Here is a 21,614-nt window from a genome sequence, read left to right as displayed (position 1 = left end):
GGGTTGCTTTATGCCTCCCAGTTCAACGACAAAGTTCCTACTCCTTCTTCTTGTTCTTCCTTCTCTCTTCCCTCTACTTTACGTGCATGGTAAGTCAGCTTTCTTTTTCCAGGACTTCAATTTCTACACACCAAACCCTAATTCATTCATTCTATAACCTTTTTTTTTCCTGGGAAAAAAAAAGGAGCGTGAAAGTTGGAAGAAGTGGAACCTCGTGTGGCCCTAGCTCATAGGGCTGAGCAATGGGCGGGCTGGGCTAGCCCAAGGGTTAGCCCATAGCCCGCCCATTTATGAATAAATGGGTATGGGCTAGCCCATAACCCGGTAGTAGCCCGTTTTAGCCCGTATTAAATGGGTTGCGGGGCAGCCCGTTTGGGCTGACCGGGTTATGGGTAACCCATTTATTTTTCTACTCTGTTTTTTTTTCAATTTTTTCAGCAAAGTGTAATCTTATGAAACTGTTAATAAATTTTGCATACCAAATAGCAAATCAAATATAAAATAACATCACATAATACTAACTATATTTAATCACACAACTTCATTTAGAGTCACAAACAATCAAAGCCTAATAAAATAAAAAAAGTAGCCACCACCAATCATAATAAGTCATAAACAGAATAATAAATCCCAACATTTAAAGCGGAAGTCCAAAATGAAAGAACAATAGAAGTCAAAAACAAAGTTTAACCGAAGCTACTGAGAAGTTGCCGTGAAGGAGAACTGGAGAAGTTGAAGCCGAAGTCACAGTTTCAGTGAGCTACCAGGCACCAGTGACAGAGACCTTTCACCTTTGCTTCAATCTTCAACAGATCGAAGGACGCCACCAGTGACAGCGGCCTTTGTCTCAAACTCGAAGACAGCAAGACTCAGTACAAACAGAGCTGGGCAAAGCGACAAAGCTGAAATCTCAAAGCGAAAATCAGAGCCTCACTCTCTCACTCTCTCGCAGACGAATTGATTAAAGTCCATATATAGATCGCTGGAGCTCGAAGCAAGCTGGGCAATTGGCTCAAAGTTGATTGGCAGAGACGCAGTCACACAGAGTCGCAGAGTGACAGAGCGAAGGCGGTGGAGCCGTGGAGCTATGGAGCGGCAGTCGGCAGAGCAAGTGAGTGACACTGAGAGAGTCGTTCAGTCGAGCGATTGAGAAATGCCGTCACTCGCGACCTCGCGTCGCGTCTCGCCGTCGCCGAAATGGAAACTGGAAATCTGGAATGAACTATGATTGAAACGGATAATGAGAGATTGAATGAAAGGCTCAAACTCAACGCAGCTACTAGGTCTATTGTAAGGAATAAAAATTTTTTTTTTAAAAAATAAAATTTAAATGGGCGGGTATGGGCAGCCCGAAGCCTTACCCATAGCCCGTCCCGTTTAATGAGCTGCCCCGCCCATTTAAGTCAGCCCGTTTATTATCTTCTATTTGGGCTAATTGGGCGGGCTTTAATGGGTAAAAAATTATTGGGTTATGGGCGGGCTAGCGGGTTATGGGCTATTTGCTCACCCCTACTAGCTCAGCTCCTCGACGAAAGGAAACCGTAGCTTAGTCATGATGTTCCCACGACGGTTCGGGCTTTTTAGTTCAAAAATATTAATATTCATCCCCTTTTATTTCAATTCCCCCTCATTGACTGGTCCATCCACTAATGGGATGCCACGTAGGAGGGGTGTGTTGAAAAATTCAGAGTTTTGCAATGGAAGCGAAGTGCTATATTGTAAATTATATGTAAGTGGCCAATTAGTGTTTGAAATTTCTAGAGACAGAGAGGGCCAAGTGACGATGGTCAATGAGAGAAGAGGATTTGAGACAAAATGAGGATAAGGTTGAAGAGATATAGATGTGTGTGTGAGTGGGTGGAACACTACATATGATTGCGCTTTCTTTCACACATATCTCCTCACTAGTCATTCCAAATATTTAGTGGTGGCCATGGCCTTATATTATTACACTTTTTAATTAATTAATTAATTAGCTCACGAGAGAGAGCCGATTCTAATTTTGTCTACTTTCATTAATATTACATTTCTCCTAACTCTTTCAATAATTACATTTCCCATCAACACTATTCAATTCTTAGTTTTATGCTTTAACCATATGCCACGCCTCAAAATATATATTCTATAGAATCTAATAAGTTACAATATTATATTCATGGCTTAAGAATAATATCACGCTACCTTATAGTTCTTCTAGTAGTGAGTAAATTAAAACAACATGGGACGTTATTTCAAATCTTCAAATTTGACTTAGAAAATAGAGAGCGGAAATGATTTTTTTTTTTTGTGGATCATCCTTCGGCTAACAGAAGAAATTGATACAAAAACCGCAACATTAAACTTTAAGAAAGATTTAAGAAGATTCTTGGTGTGGTTAGGCCAAAAAGACAGAGAGGAGTGGGATTTGAGAATGGATAGGAAATTATTATTATTACTTAAATTAGAGATTGGGGGGAGGGAGTGGAGGCCAGGGTGAAGAATTGATATGTACTAATTATATTATATTGGGACACTAAAGTGGGGATAGGAGTGAACAATAAAGAGACAAAAGGACAAAAGTCCAAAATGGCTGCAAATCAATCAGGGAATTGAAATAAAAAAGGGGCTCCCAATAATGGACCATTTTCATGTGATTACAATTGACACTTCGAGATTTTGTATGTTCATCTCTGTCCTATTGCCTATAGTCGGTAACTAACTCTCACCAAAGATTACAGCATCCACATGCGCCCCCTAATTATTATTGTTATTATTATTATCCCGCCCTTCATTTATGATTTCTACAATTCTTCAAATTACTAAAATTAATTATCTGCCAATATTTAAATTTTGGGTTAATATAATTTTTTGTCCATCGAGTTTGTTCTCGTTTTGGTTTTGGTTCCTCAAATTTCAAACCTCCCCTATGAGCAAAATAATCCGAGTTTTTATTAGGTTATAGGGACTAGTATTTTAAATGAAAAGAAATTTGAAAGACCAAAATAAAATCTATGGTTTAAATTTTGAGAGACTAAAACTAAATTGAAGACAAATTCGAGGGACCAAAGTTTATATTAACTCTTAAATTTTCCATCCTTCGTCTCTTTTATATGTTCTTGTGCTTGTGTACATGTATCGTGTATATGCACGCACATATGTGGGTACACATATGCATGTGTTTGGATTAAGGATCGGTCTCATTAACGCAAGAAGCAGTATATGATTATACATTTCAATTACTTTCCGCTGTTGAATAGAAAATCTAAATTATTAATTTTTTAAGGTTAAAAAAAAGTTAAGTTAATTATTTCTAAACTACTCTTTTTAATAATATGTATTAGGACTATTTCTTAATGGGAATTTCTTGTAAAATCAATATGAATATTTGAGAGACAAAATATATTGAGATATTATATTTAGGAATAAATTTAATCTCTAACTAGTTTTTATATCAAGGATCAGAAGTGGTATTCATTTTGCATGGATGCTCTTGATTTCACAAATCAAGACCCATTATTATCATTATTATTATTTTGGACTGCACATAGATCGCTGAGATGAACTCTAAACACTTTCTATTGAATAGACTCTGTACATACATATGTAAATACGTATGTATACACACGTACATGTACATATATATATGCATACGTATATTCGCGCATGTTTATCTTTCGAAGCTTTAGCCTTCTTTTCATTAGACAATGTAACATAATGCGATTTAATTAGTTGTTATATATCTAACGGCAAACTATTTCTTCACAAGCATTTTTTTTCTTTTGTTAGGCAGCGTAGCTGTAATCAACTATATTTGTCATAATTAAAAAAGGAGAAAGGGAGAGAATTACTTTAAGGAAACAAATGAGTTAAGTGAGCTATAGCTGGCCTTGATATATGCAAACAGGGATCAAAAAGATAAAACAGTCTGGGGAAAAACTAATGATTATAGCATCGGTCAATAAACAGAGATCATTCATGTGACATTCTGGCACCAATTTCCATTTTCATGATAAAAAAATTTGATTTGATGCCTTTGATTAGATCTTACTCGTTGATGAGTTCAATTTTTTAAAACAAAAATTAATAAGCTTTTTATTGATTAATAGCAAAACTTTTTAATTTAGTTGGGGATTAGTCTTTTTGTCGGGCTTCGTTTAACTAATTTACAGCATTCTTATTAATTACATCTTGTTTTAAAAATATAAATATAAATAATTTAAACTGATTCCTTCTATACTTTTTGGGCTGCAAGTGTGTAATTTTTCTCTTATCACTTTAGAATAAGTTAATTTTTTAATCATGTTAAAATAAGTTAATTTTATTATTTATTTCTATTCATTTTTCCTAAAGCATGCATGTCCATATAGATTTATAAAAAAAATATCGTTAAAAATTTAATGTGATTAGCTAAATTTAAAAAAGGTAAGCTAGTTATGAAAAATCAATAGAATAAATTTTAATTTTGCTTAAATAAAAACAATCAGATTGCAGATTTTCTATGGAAGTGAAATAAATAATAGAGTAAAAAGGAAACGTGATGGCATTGGGAAGTGAAGGAGGTGGGGTTAGCTTAAAATGGGGACATTCCTATTGCTTGATAACGAAAATAGAATATTGTGGAGACCAAAGAAAAATAAAATAAAAAAAGAGGGGAATTATTGGGATTAGTGAGAATTTAGCGTAACGAACCATAAATGGAATTAATTAAGGAGCAGAAAGATTGGATTGTGTTGCTTAACCCAATTTGCTTCTTCTTCTTCTTCCTCGTATGTCGCACCACGTGCTGGCCCCACTTTGTTTGAGTGCTTCTCAAGCTTTCTTAATCAAATCTTCCTTTTCTTTTCCAGTTTCTTTTCACTTTCCCCTCCATCATAATGGTTAGATCAATGCTTTAATTTCTTCGAAAAACATACAAACCTTAAAATATGTCAGCTTAATTCGTTTCAGTCGATAAACTCAATCAACTTATAGTCCATACTAAAATACTCTTTTAATCTTTAACATAAAATTTATTTTGATTTAAATTAAAGAAATTAGACAAGTTAGTGAATTATAAAAAATATTACATATTTTTTTAAAATATCATAATTATTTTTTTATATCATTTCTTATCTTTTACTTGATTATAATTGGGAAAGTATCCTTAATAAATATGAAAAATATGTCTGGTATTTAAGATCAAATTTAACTTAATAATTAAGTTTTATATTAAGAAAAAGAAGTATACGCTTTTTTTGTGTGTGGTTAATTTAAGCTAAAAGCCTTCCTTTACCATGAGTCTTCTTTTGCAAAATATTCACCCGTGATGTTTTTTAAGCGATGATTTAAGAAATTGCAATTGCAATTTTTTAGTTTATAAATTGTACATATAATTATTTATCAGAGTTGAAAGTAAAGTGACAAAGAGACCAATACTGATCTAGCAACAATAATAAGCTTATCATAATTAAAAATTAAATTAAAATCTTTTCGTTCATTCATAACGAAAATAATAAGTCAATTTTTTTAAAAAAATATTTTGAATTTCAATTTTAAATATATCAGGACAAAATATATAACTAGAAAGCTTCAAAATTAAGTTGTGAACAGGAGATTATGCCCGATTCTGGACGTAAACTGAGGCCAAACATTTAAATGTAATTTTTGCAGGAAATACTTTCAATGACAATTAGAAGAAGAAAATATAAAGCGGGCTCAATAATTTATGCATATTATGAAGGGACAGCTTTCTTTTTCTTTCCTTGTTTATTTGTTTTATTTTTTGAGTTGCAAGGTATGAACTATCATGCATGTTAATTAATTTGGAAACATGTAATTTTAATTAAGGTATGCGGACAAATTAAGAAAAAGAGACGTGATAATATACAAGGCAAGGTGATTAAGAACCCAAAGCTATGCCTATGAGCACAATGGACAAGAACTAATCAACCAATATAATTAATACTTGATTAATTGGGTGATATGCGACAGTTAATTAAATGGATTAATTAATTAATGAAATTAAAATCCAACAAACTTAAGAAACTAGAGAGGAGATGGAAGCAAGTAAATTAAAAAGTAAAGTATTGGGAAATGCATGGAGTAACCAATATAATGAAGTGAATTGCTTATTGCCGGCAATTTATGGGACAATCTTTACGTGAATGGTAAGTGAAGGTAACCTTCCCACCCTCAATTATCTTATCGTCCAAGAGTTAACAGCTAGCCAACTGCATCAGATATATCATTTAGTAAACTTAAAATTAAATTATAAAAAAAAGATCCATCATATTAATTTGTGGCTCTCGTTGCGGGTAAAATGAAATCTCACCCCAATATCTGAACACATTTGCCTTTACATTTAATATTAATATGGTCTAGAGTTACTTTGTGAGTACAAGTGATATAGGTAGCTTTGCTCTACATAAAATCTAACTGAACAAGAGGCATAGATGCAGAAATAAAAAAAATCATAAATTAATTAATAAAAGTATGATTCATATCTTATAAAATTGTAGATTCTAATTTTTCTATGTAAGGATTTTGTTGATGAAGAACATTTAAAAATCACCGTAAGTATTTTTTTTCAAATTGGAAAGTTTGACTTGCTACCGGTTAGTTCTTAGTAGTCAACTTCTTTAAATTTTTTATTCATAAAATAAATAAAAAACTCATAATGTTTTGAAGATGAATCAATCTATATAATGTTTACAAATGTAAGTGTAGTAATTAACAAAATATGGATTGTATGTCTTGTCTTACCATGAGAATACTCAAATCTAAGTGAATATATTAGATAGCTATATAAGAAAGTCTTTTTAATATTTCAAACTCTTATTTCACAAGCCTTAATATTTCAAACTCTTATTTCAAAAGCCTTAATAATCTGAAAATCTTATGCTTTGGGCAATGAACTGGTTTTTGTCCACTAGCTACACAATGGATCTTAGAGATGGTAGTCAATTTTGAGGACTACAAATGGCATCAAATGTAAGCCAACAATCCAAAAGGCGGCGATTAATAATTGCTAATTTGTTTTTTTAATGACTAAATTACCTTAATAATTTACTTTTAGATGTAACAGCTTCCAGTTTTCTACAAGAGATTAGTCACAACTCAATTATACATAATTTTGGCTTCTCATTTATATTATCTTTCAACGTCAAAGGTGAGCATGAAATCCCACGTCATTCTAAAAAATACACATAATTAATACACAAAAGAAACGAAACAGAGAAAAAATTAAGCGGCATAATTAATTCTTAATTTCCAGATTCTTACCTCAACATGAAAACTAAAGAGGGAAAAAGAATATTAAAATAAAGCCAACCACAAATTAAATTACTAATAACGATAAGAAACTTTGGCGTTTTCGTATCTAATCACACATCAGTATTATTATTTTATAAATATGCTGAGTTTGTGGCTTTAATTGAATCGTATACAACATATATGCATGCATATGGACAAAGATAATAACAAGTTAATACGTCATTTTGACAGCTACATTTTATCTAATTACGCCTCCAAAAAAATATTATTAAAAATAAAAACTGATAGCAACCAACTTGTTTTGTGATATTATAATTAATGGAAAATCTCCTAATCTGTGTTCATGATAATGATAATTAAGGTAAGTAGTATGGAGTTGAGGAGAACATAATCAGCAGGATGATGATATATGGCCGCCCAAAAGACCAGCACACATGATTGTATAATATTTATATAAGGATAATATTTTTATATAATTTATAAATATATTATCATAACAATATGCATGCACTTTTCTCTTTGAATTCATTAGTCAATTTTTTTTTTTTATAAACTCATACTTCATAGTTCCTAATTTAATTGAAAACTTAGATACCAAACAAAAAAGTGCACGTTAAATTTTTTTTTTTCCAATGCATATGTGGTTTCAGAGTGATGTAAATGTAATTAGCTAGATAGGTATGAATTAGGTTCCATTAGCAAGTTATTAACAGTTGCAAATTTTGTTTTTTCTTATGTATCAACAAAATCATGATGCTTGGTCGGTATCTTATCTTTATATTTTATGAAGGTGTTTCACAAGGAAAAGTGACTTCAGAAAACTAATTTCGGCTGAAATATTAGTATAGTTTAGACGTTTTTAATTAATTATCCACAAGGAAAAGTCTTCGCCAAGTTCATATATACAGATGACATGTAACTATAGAAGGTCGTTTCATTAACTAGTCCTAATTATAAAAACCTTAGTAACTAATTTGCAGATATTAAAAAAATTAGTTAAGTTAGTTATTTATAAAATATGTGTATTAATTTTTTGAAAATATCTCATTTAATCATTCACTTGCATTAGAACTTAAATATTCATTGATGAAAAATCCCTTATTAATAAGTGCAATTAATAGAAAGAATTTGGTGAAAATGTTATAACTTCAGAAAGATAGAACAAATTAAGATCTTATATTTTTAATTAAAACAAATTATGAACTAGCTTCTATAATTAAGACTAGGATGAGTAACAAGGAATAGTATTTCTAATGTATAGCTTCTGGATTAAAAAAAAAAACGAGAAGAACTGAAACCTGCCAAGATGAATTTAATTTTCTTTAATGATAAGGATGAAAACAGTGTAAAGAATGGAAATTGGAGAGAATTATATAAAGAGAAGCAAGTTGCTCAAGGAATGGATGATTAGTTTGAAATTTGAAAGTTTAACTTAGGAACCCACGAGAAAAAGGGAACAATATAATATACCAAATTAATGATGTGTGAATTGGAAATTAATTAAAAGGGGATGATTAATTAATCAATTGGTGGAAGAGAGAAACATATATACCCAAATTGCTTAAGGAATGGATGATGATTAGGTTGAAAGTTTGGTTGAACATTATGATCACGTTCCTTAAAAATTCATGATAATTAGTACATCATTTTAGTCATACATATTCAGGTTTTTGTGAAGTTGTGCATCTGATTTTGGTGTTCCTCATAATAAGAAAATATGTAATACATATATATCACTCACAACATGTCTCACAAATTATCATGACGTCTGTCTAAACCTGCCTCTCCTGCTCTTCTCAACAATAATTATACATGCTCCACTCTTCACTTCTATTAATTAATTAATTAACTAACTCACTAATCAATCAGTGTTATTATTGTTCAACAATATTAAGGAACGGGAATTTAAATTAAAGTGAACACTATTGCATGTATCCTATCCTGTCATTTTTCTCACCGCCAAAATACCAATTTGTGGCCTCTAAACCTCAAGACCCCACTTAATATGTCGTCTACTAGCGGAAAAAAAAAATTAGTTCCATGCAATCTTTAATATCAAAGTTAGACAATCGATTGATAAAAATAAAAAATATCAGTTAAATTTATTATTTATAACAAACACGTATTAATTTTTTTTAGAATATATGTTCTAATTATATGCATTTGTAATTGTCTATGAAACTTCTTTATTATGTATACAAATCAATAGGAATGATAAAATAGAAAATGAAATGGGTGAGAGAGAGAGATTAGTTGGGGGTTTATATGGGAAGGGATGAGAAATTAAGGAGGAAATAGTCAATAGGAAAAGGTGGTATGAATCAAAATGAGAAAAAAGGTACCAAAATTGAGAGCAGCAACATGTGCAGTTATATGATGAGTTGCGTGAACAAACGCAAACAGTTAGAAGAACATAATAATGAGATTTGTGGGGGTCCAAGTTTTGGGAGAAGGCGACAACATAAACTCTCCTTTTTAGGCCAACCCCTGTTTTTACTCATCATTCATTATTCTCATCATCATCATGATTATTATTATTATTATTATTATTATTATAAATATTATTAAGGGTATGTATATATATATATAAAATGATTATGGGCATTTCATTATTCATTATTTAGTACTTTCAGGGCTATATATGTGTGGCTTGCCTTGCCACTCCTTCCCAGTCAAATTGATGCTTGTTGACTCCGCAAGTCCCACACCTCACCAATCCCACTCTCCAATGCATTACTAATCTCTCTTTTTAAAATTTATTCGTTTATTGAAGTTTGATTGAAAATGTTGGGGAAAAATACATACACTGCATCAAATATTTTTTAATTATAAAGTATTTTGACAACAAGGTCCCTAATTTTTCATACTTGCATTTGTAATATGGTATTATCAAATAATTTGCTTCATATTAACGGAGCATGTCCAGATACCATTGAGCTATGCACATGAACCATCCTTAAAATTTGAGCTGTTTTCCATACAAACATGTATTGCATAAATTTAAAATTTTGGGGAGATTCACGATCAAATTACACAAAAACAGAAGTTTAAGAAGGAGACTTGTGTGATAGAACTTAAAAAATATGACTCAATGAAATAAAATGTGGAGGAAGAGGGAAGCCAGGAGACCCCACTTGGTTGATTAGTGTCACATTAATGGCGAGCTTGGAGAGATTCTAAGGATGAAAGCCATAATTCAGAAGAAACATATATGATCAAAGGGAATATAATAGCAAGCACTAATTACTAGCACATGCTTGCATGGAAAAAAGATTTTTTTTTTTCAAAATGATTTTGTTTACCAAATCATATCATTAATTTCTCCTTTTATAAAACATTATAATTATTATCATCTTTTTTTTTTCTTGGGTTGGGGTTGTGTTTTAAATCAGTGGTGAAGCAGGATTTGATATTGCTGGTAGACCTCAAACACCAAATAATGGAAATATTAACACATGGAGCATTGATAACCACTATTTGCTTCTTTAAAAGCGTTAGTTTCACACCAAACCCTTTATAAACATCTATCTCCTGGTCGCGGCTTTTGTCAGATATCAAATCTCATTACACCTAATTGTTTTTTTTAAAAATATTTAATTTGGATCTATGAGTCCTCTTCACTTATACAATTTTCACTAGTTTCAAGTTTATTAAATGGGATGCCTTCTTTTATTCTCTGTTTACAAGAGACTCCAACGTTAATTCATGATTTAAAAGTTTATTTAAAAGCGACTCCAACATTAATTCATGATTTAAAAGTTTACTTACATGGCATCAAAAATTAATTTTTAAAATTTCAGTGAGTTGGGCAGTTTTTTGTTATAAAATATAAAGCATTGGTTGGATGAGAATTTAAAGTGAATTTCAAAACATCCCTCTGATGTTAAATATAGGAGTGAGCTAAGGGTTTATTTTAGTCTTAAACATAATATGTCAATCTCCCATGTCTCTTAAATTTATGACTTTTCCAAACTATCTATATTGATCACACATGTTAAGAGAATTTTTATCAAGGGTGGTTCCAACACACATGATTCAATAGGGTAATTCAAAAAAATTAATACGTATTTTTAATTGAAAAAATAACTTAATCAACTTTCCTAACAAGGACTATAAATTAATTATCTAGTTATATATAAAGATCAGATGGATCACAATTTATCTAAGAAGACAATTTTTTTTTTGTGCAACTTAGAGTATCTTCAAATTATTTTGAATTTGAGATTAATTTCTATCGAGTCGGCAGGTTAAAATTTTTCCAAGAAGCATGTTTTTCATAATTCAAACATATATTCTTCTCTTTATGGGGATGAAATTGTTTACTATCTCAACCAATAGTCTGTTAATTCTAAAAAAAAAACAGTTGATTTCATTGTTTAATTCTTAAAATGGAGGCCTGCAAATTTGGTTGGCCCAAAAAGCGCCCATCCATCCACTGGCTATGGCTAATGCTTCGGCCCTTAACCCTTTTAATCTGCACGTTATGTTTATTCTTTTTTAAATTTGAATAAAGGACTACGACAAAACCATATAAAAGATCCAAATCTGCACGTTGTATAATACTCGTAGGCTTCCTCGACTAGCCTATATTTCAAAATCCAAATCTAATTGATTCAAGATTTGTACGACTTCTGAGTTTCAATGATTAAAATATAGGAAATAATTGTTCGACTTCGCTCTTATTTCTCAAACAATACACGCAGATCAAGCCCTTCAGATATATACAATAACATAGCAATAAAGGTAGTTGGCCCAAACAAAAGAATCCCTAAAGAGATAAATATGAGTAGTTACCAAAACAATAATTTGTGCATGAACTATCAAGTTTTAAAGGCCAGACATTTCTGCTTTCCTTTTCTTGACCAAAAGTAATAGAGAGAAAGAGACCTATCCTTTCGTAACCTTGGAGCCTCCAAGTGTTGAGCAATATTTATAATTTTGGGATAGCGGGTTCCCCAATTTCTGGGCCCGGCTCATGGTGACCCAGCCCACATAAAATCTGTTCATTTCTTGGTCTGGCCCATTGATGTCCATTCACTATTAATCAATATACACTGTGAAATCAAAATTCCTATGGGCTTCTCTGACAAAATTAGCATGGAAACTCATTACTGGAGACAAAGGTCTTTGGGCAGATGTTCTGTTTAAAAAATATATGATTAGAAACGAGGAAAATTTGCTTGATGCTCGTAAAGGAGACTCTCCAATTTGGAAGTTCATATCTCAACAACAGGGAATTATTAAGATGGGGTCCAAATGGAGTATAAGAAATGGTCATTCTGTTCACTTTTTTACTGATCATTGGCTTCTTCCTGAAAAATCGATCATAGATTCCTGTCGAAGACCCTTAACACTTCGAGAAGAACAGAGTAAAGTTTCTGACTGGACGAATCAAGGTGCTTGGGATTTTCAAAAGACAGGACATTCTACTGAGATTAATATCTATGCTACCTCCTATGGATGATGCAGGCGAGGATACTCTCTCTTGGAGTGCAACTAGCGATGGAACCTTTCCCATTAGAAGTGCCTATTTTCTCTTGGAAAAAAATTCGAAAAAAATTCCGGACAACCCTCACTGTAAAGTTTATAAAGCTATATGGAAATGGCAAGAGATTGAGCGTATCGAAGTTTTCATGTGGATTGCATTTCATAACGGGTTTTCTACCAATGCTTGGATTAGCTCCTCGTCTCTTATTTCTGCTGTTTATCCTTGTTGCAATGATGCAATTGAAGATACACTACACATACTTTGGGACTGTGATTATGCGAAAAACATTTGGTCACAACGCCTAGAGCCCAGGTATATGTCATCTTTCTTTGCAGCGCCTCTTCGCGATTGGTTTTCCCTTAACCTAAAAGGAAATATGGGCTTATGTGCTGCTGAAAACTAGGACTTACTGTGGGGTTTTACTATTTGGAAACTATGGAAATGGAGGAATGAATCTGTTTACAAGGATGGGTTTGTCAAACCTGATAATCCCGTTGCTCTTATTGTTCAATCTTGGAAGAACCATGTTAACAGGGAATGTTTAGCTCCCCCAAACCTTTGAGACATGTTTGGCAACCACCATCTCCAAACTGGGTTAAGTTAAATGTTGATGGGGCTATGTCAAGATCTAACAGTATCTCAAGTTGTGGAGGTGTCCTTAGGGATCATACAGGATCTTGGATTATGGGATTCTCTCATAAGATCGGTATCTCAACTGCTTCTGAAGCTGAACAGTGGGCAGTCTTTAAGGGACTTGAGCTTACTTGGGACTTGGGTTATAGAAGAGTCATTCTTGAGTCTGATGCTCTAAATGTGATCATGATGCTGCAAAAAGGAGAAACTCTTCCCAATGCTAGTCTATTATTTATCCAAATTCAGAAAGTAGTGGCGCGTCCTTGGGATCTCAAACTTCAGCATATGTCTCGGGATAAAAATCAGCTTGCAGATGCCCTTGCAAAGGAAGGGTTCTTGAAGTCCTCCATTTTTGTTGCCTGTCCACCACAGTTGCAGGCCTTGGCTGCGAACGAATGTTTGGGATTAATTCCCCCATCATGTGGTTCCTGATTTTTTCTATTGGGCTCTGCCCTCTTCTGTAACAAAAAAATCCTTGGGGCTTACCTTTGTTATGGTACTAACCGGTAGTTTTTAACTCTAGTGTGTGCGCGTGTATAGAAATTATTTATTATTTGCTTACTATTAATATAAAATTAAATTATTTGTCATCTAATTCACTACTCGCTGGCAAAAAAAAAAAAAATCTAATTTACTACTCAAAAAGGGATCTCATTTAAAGAGGTTAGGCTTCTTGTTATCTTACTTGACAACGTATTTTGTGAGGGAAATTGAAATATAAGCAACATACTTAAATTTTAAAATAAAAATGAATGAGGAAACAGGGGGGAAATGAATAGGCAGGAAGGAACGGAGGATTTTTGTTAGGCGCGGAGGGCCCCATGGAGAGGATAATCCAGCAGTTGGAGTGAAGAAATAGATTGAGTAATGAGCGGCACATGGCCTGTGAAATTGAAACCTCAAATCTGAACCACACGACTCAGATTCTGATGAATCCACGTCAGCCTGTGAAGTGTCAGGGAATCGGCTTCTGTATCCGATTCTGCATGCCACGTGGCACCCCTATCATCCAATTGCTACCTCAGAATCCTATCCTTCCAGATAAGAAGAACATACAGCCTTCACCTCTTTTAACAAATTTTCACTCCTTCCTTGTTTCTCACCTTCATCAACCAGATCAATCACCCATCATTCAGCTCTCATGGCTTCCGCCTGTGCTTCTTCCGCCGTCGCCATCGCCACCCCAAGGCAAGTTCTCTTGATCCTCTTTTCTTAAAGACGCCGTCTTTGTTACACAGAGTAAATTTCACGACCATGTGGTGTGGATGTTTTGGAATGCTTTATATTGATTTTATTGTACACAATCATGTGAATGAAATGTTGAATGCAGTTCTCAGAAGAATGGAAGCATCTTGGGAACAAGGACTTCGTTTCTGAGCGGAAGGAAGTTGAGGGTGAACAAGTTTACAGTCGGAGGACGATCTGTGAGTAGCAGAGTGTGTGCGGCGGCGGCTGATCCTGACAGACCTCTCTGGTTCCCAGGAAGCACCCCTCCTCCATGGCTTGACGGCAGCCTTCCCGGAGACTTCGGCTTTGATCCTCTCGGTCTCGGTATGTCCTTCTATTCGATTGAAATTCAGTTTCACCTCACATTTCTCAGTAGTTTGAATACTATGCTCTGAGATATAATGTTGCTGGAGATTACATGTTTCATATGACTTAAAACTGTCTTGTGGAAAAGATCCAATAGATATTCTATAGCCTCAAGCACAGGATGGATGTTGCCTAAAACTTCAGATATTAGTATATCAAATCTCTTAGGTGTTATTTGTCATCGTTTTGAGCTACAGTGATTCTTGAATCTTGATATTTGCTGTCACTGGAACTTCATCAGGCGTGGTCTACATTACAGTAAAATCATATGTGAATTTCTTTTCAACAAGTTTTAGAGTATACTTGAATGCCATTGAACTGGTTTGATGTACTTGTTTGGGAAGGAAGTGACAGAAAAGGGATTTGGTTTGGTGTGATTTTGATAGGATCTGATCCAGAGAGCCTGAGATGGAATGTTCAAGCGGAGCTGGTTCATTGCAGATGGGCAATGCTGGGTGCTGCTGGAATTTTCATCCCAGAGTTCCTAACAAAGATTGGTATTCTCAACACTCCTTCGTGGTACTCTGCTGGAGAGCTGGAATACTTCACAGACACCACCACCCTCTTCATCATTGAGCTCATCTTCATCGGATGGGCAGAGGGAAGAAGATGGGCCGACATCCTCAAGCCCGGCAGCGTCAACACCGACCCGATCTTCCCCAACAACAAGCTCACAGGCACTGATGTGGGTTACCCGGGTGGGCTCTGGTTTGACCCATTGGGCTGGGGCTCCGGCTCGCCTGAGAAGGTCAAAGAGTTGAGAACAAAAGAGATTAAGAATGGAAGATTGGCCATGTTGGCTGTGATGGGTGCTTGGTTCCAGCACATCTACACTGGCACTGGTCCTATTGACAACCTCTTTGCCCACTTAGCAGACCCTGGCCATGCCACCATTTTTGCTGTAAGTTTAACCGACTCCTACTACATCTCAATTACTTTTGCGTGACCTCTTTTGACAAAAAAAAAAAAGTGAACTGAATTGTTCAAATTATAATGGAAATTGCAGGCTTTTTCACCCAAGTGAGAAGACTGAGAATATGTCAGCAGGGAGAAATACTGGTGACTGTGTAATCTGTTTGGGTGATGAAGAGATTGTAATGTGGCTTTTTTCTCTATGTGGTGCACATAGTGATAATCCAATCAGTGTACAAATACTTATTTGAAGTTAGATGCCATGAATGTAAGTTCACGTAGCATTCACATTAGTTTGCAAAGTAAAATACTATATATATATTTATATATATCTTACCTGGATCGTGGTATGTCGAAGTTCTTGCAAGGAAGAAGCTTGGAAAAGTTGTGGAAGGTGGGCACAACCGATCGAAGACGTTAATGCCGAAAAAAATTTATATAGAAATTGTTGGTCGTGGTAGGAGTCAAGGGCACTAGAATAATATAATGGGAACGACTGACTTTTAATCCAAAAGAAAGAAGGAAAATGCAGTGGCCTTTGAATATACGGGGACAAATCATTCACATTCACAAGTCAACAATGGAGAATGGAAAGCAATAGTCATAAAAAAAGGAATTAAAATATGGGTGTGCTAAATGGCAGTGGCGTTCAACATTTAAAACGTGCGTGCTGCTTCAAATTTTGTGCCTTATGTTATTTCTTCTTACCTTGTCGTGGGGAGCAATCTACGAGCTGCACACAACTCTGATTCAAGATATGCAGTCTGTTGAATAGAAGATTAAGGGCTTGTTTGGAGGTCTTTTCAAAACGGGTTTTTAAACAAATTTACGTAAATCGAGACAAAACTCTTCTTAGTCTCGTATTCTATAAATTACGTTTGAAAAGTTATTTATAAATGAATCCAAATGTTGTTGAAACTTTATATGGAAATTATATTACTAACACGTATTTGTAGTATTGGCCAAACTTTGTTGTAACTGTCAATTTTTTTCAAAAAATATTTGTTCAGAGTTTCTAGGAATTTTAGATACTGGAGAGATTTATTATTTTGCACATTAAATTTTAAAAAAAATTATATAAATGGGTTTAATACTAGGATAATACTTACATCAAGTTCCTTATATTTATTATGTTAAAATTTTCAATCAAATATGACAATGTGTCCTGTTTTTGAAATATTAGAATTTAATATTATTTTATTATAAATTTACATGAGATAAATTGAAAACTCTGACATAATGAATATAAGCAAGTTAACTTAACAACTATGCAAATAACTGTTTAAAACTGTAAGGGAAATTTTAAATAAAGATGTGACCATATAATGCTGGATTTTACAATTGTAAAGCCCTAGCATCAAATTTAGCGCGTGTTTGGAGTTAGTGGATAATCTTTTAAAACTAACTTTTCAATCATAATTCATAGAATATAAAATAAATTTATAAGAGAAGTTTTCTCTCAGTTTACATAAAGAGGCTTATAAATACTTATATTAATTAGCTCTAAATAAACACTTAATCGGTCGTAGTTGAAAGGGTCTACGGCTTAAGGAACATATTTTCATATTTTTATAATGAAATGTCATATTTCAATGAGATAAACAAACTTTAATATAATCAAACATCTGCTTCATAGGAGCAAATCGTACAACCATATTGCTGGTCGGAAAAAAAATTTGTATAACCATATAGACTAATGCTATGATGATGCACTGATGTTAATAGCTTTTTATTTTTGTGGCAAGAAAATGTTGACCCTGTTTTCCATCGCAACCGTTCAGATGCTTATTTTATGAAACATAACTATCAATGAAAGATAAAAATCTGCATAAACGTAATAAATGGCTGAAATTATAGACTTGCATTGATTTTAAAATTTATTTTTTCCCCATCAAATTATAATAAATAAATGATTTACTTAGACATTGAGAAAGCATAATTGTTTAAAAATGGATTGCTGCATTGAAGCTGCCTCATGGCTATGCAACTTGTAATGTACAGGTTACACGGGCATTGAGAAAAGGCAAAAAATTCCTTCTTTTTTTTTACAATATTAATCTCGTAAAGGTTAAAATTGATTTTGGCAGCTGTTCGATGAGCTTGGCCTTCTGTCTGTGGCATGTGACTCCACAACCTAGTTTGTTGCCCAAGAAAAGTATGCTGCCACTGTGCCACATTTGGAGGCACCAAATAGAAACAGCAGTGATTATATCTAATTTTTTAATGCTTGTGATAAATATCTTCACCATCTTTCATCATATAATACTCTCTCGTATTTATAATATAAGAGTTCGTTTGACTTTTATTTTAGTTCTAAATATAAGAACTTAATATATTTTGTCTCTTATATCTATTTATTTTTTCTAAAATAATTTTTATAATAATAGTACTTATAGGTAATATATTTGATTAGTAAGGATACTTTAAGAAAGGCAACATCTATTTTTTTTTCAAAAATAACTAATTTTATTAATTTATATAAATTTATTATTAGATGCTAACGAGAGAAAGTATAAAAAGTTTTAGATTTCAATTTATCTAAAAGGTTTTGGTTCTAAGTCTAAGTTTTGAACATTTGGGGGAAAAAAACCTATGCACAATTTACAATTGGATTTGACAATACTCACTCTGAATAAATTGTAGAGTATTAAATAGTTTGGTATTAACGATAAGTAAAAAATTGAAAATTAAACAAAACACAGAGTTTAGTTCAATAGTCATTACGTGAAATGTCACGCTTCAGGATGAATTTGGGAGCCAGCTGATACGCACAAGATTACATCACCAAAAGGGGAAAAATAGGTTTTAAAAAATATTAATGGAAGAAAATAGCATCCAACTTGCTTATAATGCGATTAATTAACAATTCAAATCCACTCTCGATTTGTGCAAATCCTTCATTTGGTCTTTTGCTTTAACTAATTAATTAAACATAATTAGCCACCCCACAACATTCAACATAAAAATCATTAATTTCTATCCACATCCTAATTTCCACCACTCAGCCTCCATCAACCCTGAATTGATTAGCTTAGCTTGTGAGTGAAAAATGAACTACCCATCTCTTAACTATTTTTATGCAAATTAAAATCTGTTAGGAATGATTTATAAATAATTTTTTAAATATAATTTACGGAGAAAAAAAAGAATTTTATCTTTAGACTTATATGAAATGTAAACATGGTGCCGACATACTTAAAATTGTTTTGTTATTATCACTTCCGACATAAACTAAAATACTACCTCCAGCCCTAATTATAAGAATTAGTTGATTAGTTTAAAGAGATTAAAAAAGTAAGTTAAATTAGTTGTTTGTCCTAAATAAATGTTATTTTTCCTAAAATATCCTTGCTAATCAAATGTATTGACTAGAACTATTATTGTTAGAAGGGCAAATTTAAAAAAAAAGTGTATAAATATGATAAGTAAAATGAACTGGGGTCTTATATTTATGATCAAAATAGTCAAACAGAATATTGTATTATTGTATTACTACCTCCGGTCCTAATTATAAGACCCAGTTGACTTATTTGAAGAGATTGAGGAAGTAAGTTAAGATAGTTATTTGTAATAAATAAGTGTTGTTATTCTTAAAATATCTTTGCTAATTAAATGTATTGGTTAGAACTATCATTATTAGAAGGATTATCTTGGAAAAAAAATACATAAATATGAGAGATAATATGGATTGGGGTCTTATAATTAGGACCAAACAAAAAGTCAAATAGGGTCTTATATTAAGGACCGGAGCTAGTATATTGCAAAACAAAACATAGCGTAGTCACAGAAATTAACAAACTTTAAAATTTAAATCACTCTTTTCAATTTCATCAGTTGCAAAAAAAATCCAAATCTGGTCAGTAACAGATTGCTTCCAGGAACAAACTCAATTACCGGTTTTCTTTAACCATACATCATCCCTGTAACAATCTAAACTACAATCCTAAAATCACATCCCCAGAATCTATTTCAGATGCCATTTACTTTCTAATTCTATAGCATCACTTCGATTTTCTTCAATCACTTGGGGATTCCCGGCAAAAAATTCTAGAAATTGCAAATACAAAATTATGATTTAAGAACACTGTGTGTCTATATATATTGAGACAAAGGGGGGTATAGGATTTATCTAAGGCTAATTGAGGATCTGCGACGGCGAATTTGGAATCGGACCTGTGAATCAGTGGGGTGAGCGGTTCGGCGGGCGAACGATGAGTTTTCCGGGTAAGGGCCGCCCGGTTCCAGAGCCGCCACAACTGCTGCACATCATGCGACCCGAACCAGAACAGGTGCGGCATCCGACGTCGCCGTCGGACCAGCGAGAGCAGAGGCAGGAGACTTGACCGGTTCCGTTGCAGGACGGGCAGCGCTGAAAGGGTCCGGCCATGGGCTTCTGGTCCATCACCGATTTGACCAGGACGGCTCCGGCCAGCACTCCCAGACCGGTCGCCAGTTGGGTCGCCACCATCGGACCCATATGTGGGAGAATTACAGACTACGGAGAACACAGAGATGAAGATGAACGAGGGAGAGGAAGAAAAAGATCAAGAAAAAAACAGAATTTGTGGTCTGCGGGTTAATATGGTTATTGTGATATTTAAAAGCAATAAAAAAATAATTAAATAAAAGAGGTGGTGGAATTGTACACGTCGACGTGTTTCGGTTTGATGGCTAACAGTAGGCTTGGAGTTTTGTAGAGATATCTTTTCTTCTTCTTCTTTTTTTCCATTTTCTTTTTTATCGCCAACCTTTTTTCTCTTCACATCTTTCTATTAGGGAATTTTTATTTGAATTTAATATAAATTTGGAAATTACTTTCATATTTAAAAAATATGTTCTGTGTTAGATAATTAATATTTTTATTGCTGGATTATTTAAACACTGGAGAATGGAATAATTTTACTGGAATTTTGATAATTATTTTTGAAATGGATTTTGAGTTGTTTCTGTGTGCACTGGTTTTGATAATGATAGGGATAATGCATTCTTTGCTTGGAAGGCTGGATTTCCTGTTCACCGTTGCAGATACTTCAAAGAGAAAGGAACCAAATCTTTCAAAATATCTTGTATTTGGACATAAAGAGGTTACTATGATAAATATGATCATGACCTGATATTTTTGTTTGTTTGTTTTTATAAGAATTACATATCACCTCATCGAAAAAAAGAATTACATATCAAATTATCAATAATAGTTTATCTGATACATCTCTTGATTGTCGAGCCAGTCATGTTAGTTTGTATCCTGTAATAATTAAAAAGAAGGAAATTTGAGAAAAATTTAATAAAAAAATTTTACTTGTAAAAAGGATCTAATAATTTCTGTATGTGCAAATTTTGTATATAGAAAGTATGGATATTTTTATTTAGGTTATTTTCATCAATAAAATTTTTTAAATGACTGCGAAAAGGGGTTGCTTTTAGATTCCACGAATACAATTTAAATTTTCCCACACGGCTCATTAAAAGTTTTCGAGAGCATCATTATTTGTTTTGGGATCATTTTTTAAGAATGCAAAACAATGTTGACTTTACTTTCCAGTTTCCATTCCCACGAAACAATTTACATTAATTAAGAAAAATGTTTGTCATATAGTGTGCACCGATTCAACGACATTAAAATATATGAGCTATATTATGGGACCTCCCCTTTCATTTTGTGGAAATAATACTCTTTCCATTCTTAATATAAAACCTATTTAACTAATTTTATTATATTAAAAAAGTTAAGTAAGTTAGTTAATTATAAAAAATAACA

At 33.2% G+C, this 21,614-nt stretch overlaps 2 protein-coding genes and 1 long non-coding RNA gene across 3 annotated transcripts; 1 reads left to right on the top strand and 2 right to left on the bottom strand.

Moving 5' to 3' along the window:
• Positions 1-932: 932 nt before the first annotated feature.
• On the bottom strand, positions 933-16,691 carry LOC114729322 (uncharacterized). The gene is made up of 3 exons (XR_003738732.1): positions 16,168-16,691; positions 12,118-12,122; positions 933-945 (listed from the first exon to the last, which is right to left on the bottom strand). It is a non-coding gene; the product is annotated as an uncharacterized LOC114729322 (long non-coding RNA).
• On the top strand, positions 14,459-16,164 carry LOC114729321 (chlorophyll a-b binding protein, chloroplastic). The gene is made up of 4 exons (XM_028916308.1): positions 14,459-14,539; positions 14,682-14,902; positions 15,331-15,845; positions 15,951-16,164. The coding sequence occupies exons 1-4, from the start codon at positions 14,493-14,495 to the stop codon at positions 15,966-15,968; spliced, it is 801 nt and encodes a 266-aa protein (XP_028772141.1). The 5' UTR covers positions 14,459-14,492; the 3' UTR covers positions 15,969-16,164.
• A 2,955-nt stretch (positions 16,692-19,646) lies between the features above and the next one.
• On the bottom strand, positions 19,647-20,428 carry LOC114729376 (uncharacterized). The gene has a single exon (XM_028916379.1). The coding sequence runs from the start codon at positions 20,331-20,333 to the stop codon at positions 20,037-20,039; it is 297 nt and encodes a 98-aa protein (XP_028772212.1). The 5' UTR covers positions 20,334-20,428; the 3' UTR covers positions 19,647-20,036.
• Positions 20,429-21,614: the final 1,186 nt, after the last annotated feature.

Source organism: Neltuma alba, unplaced genomic scaffold, assembly GCF_004799145.2.
Source record: "Neltuma alba isolate B1F8T4 unplaced genomic scaffold, ASM479914v2 tig00012629_pilon, whole genome shotgun sequence".
Lineage (NCBI taxonomy): Eukaryota > Viridiplantae > Streptophyta > Magnoliopsida > Fabales > Fabaceae > Neltuma > Neltuma alba.
The sequence above is the reverse complement of the archived record's forward strand: the minus strand, read 5'-3'. Positions and strand labels throughout refer to the sequence as shown.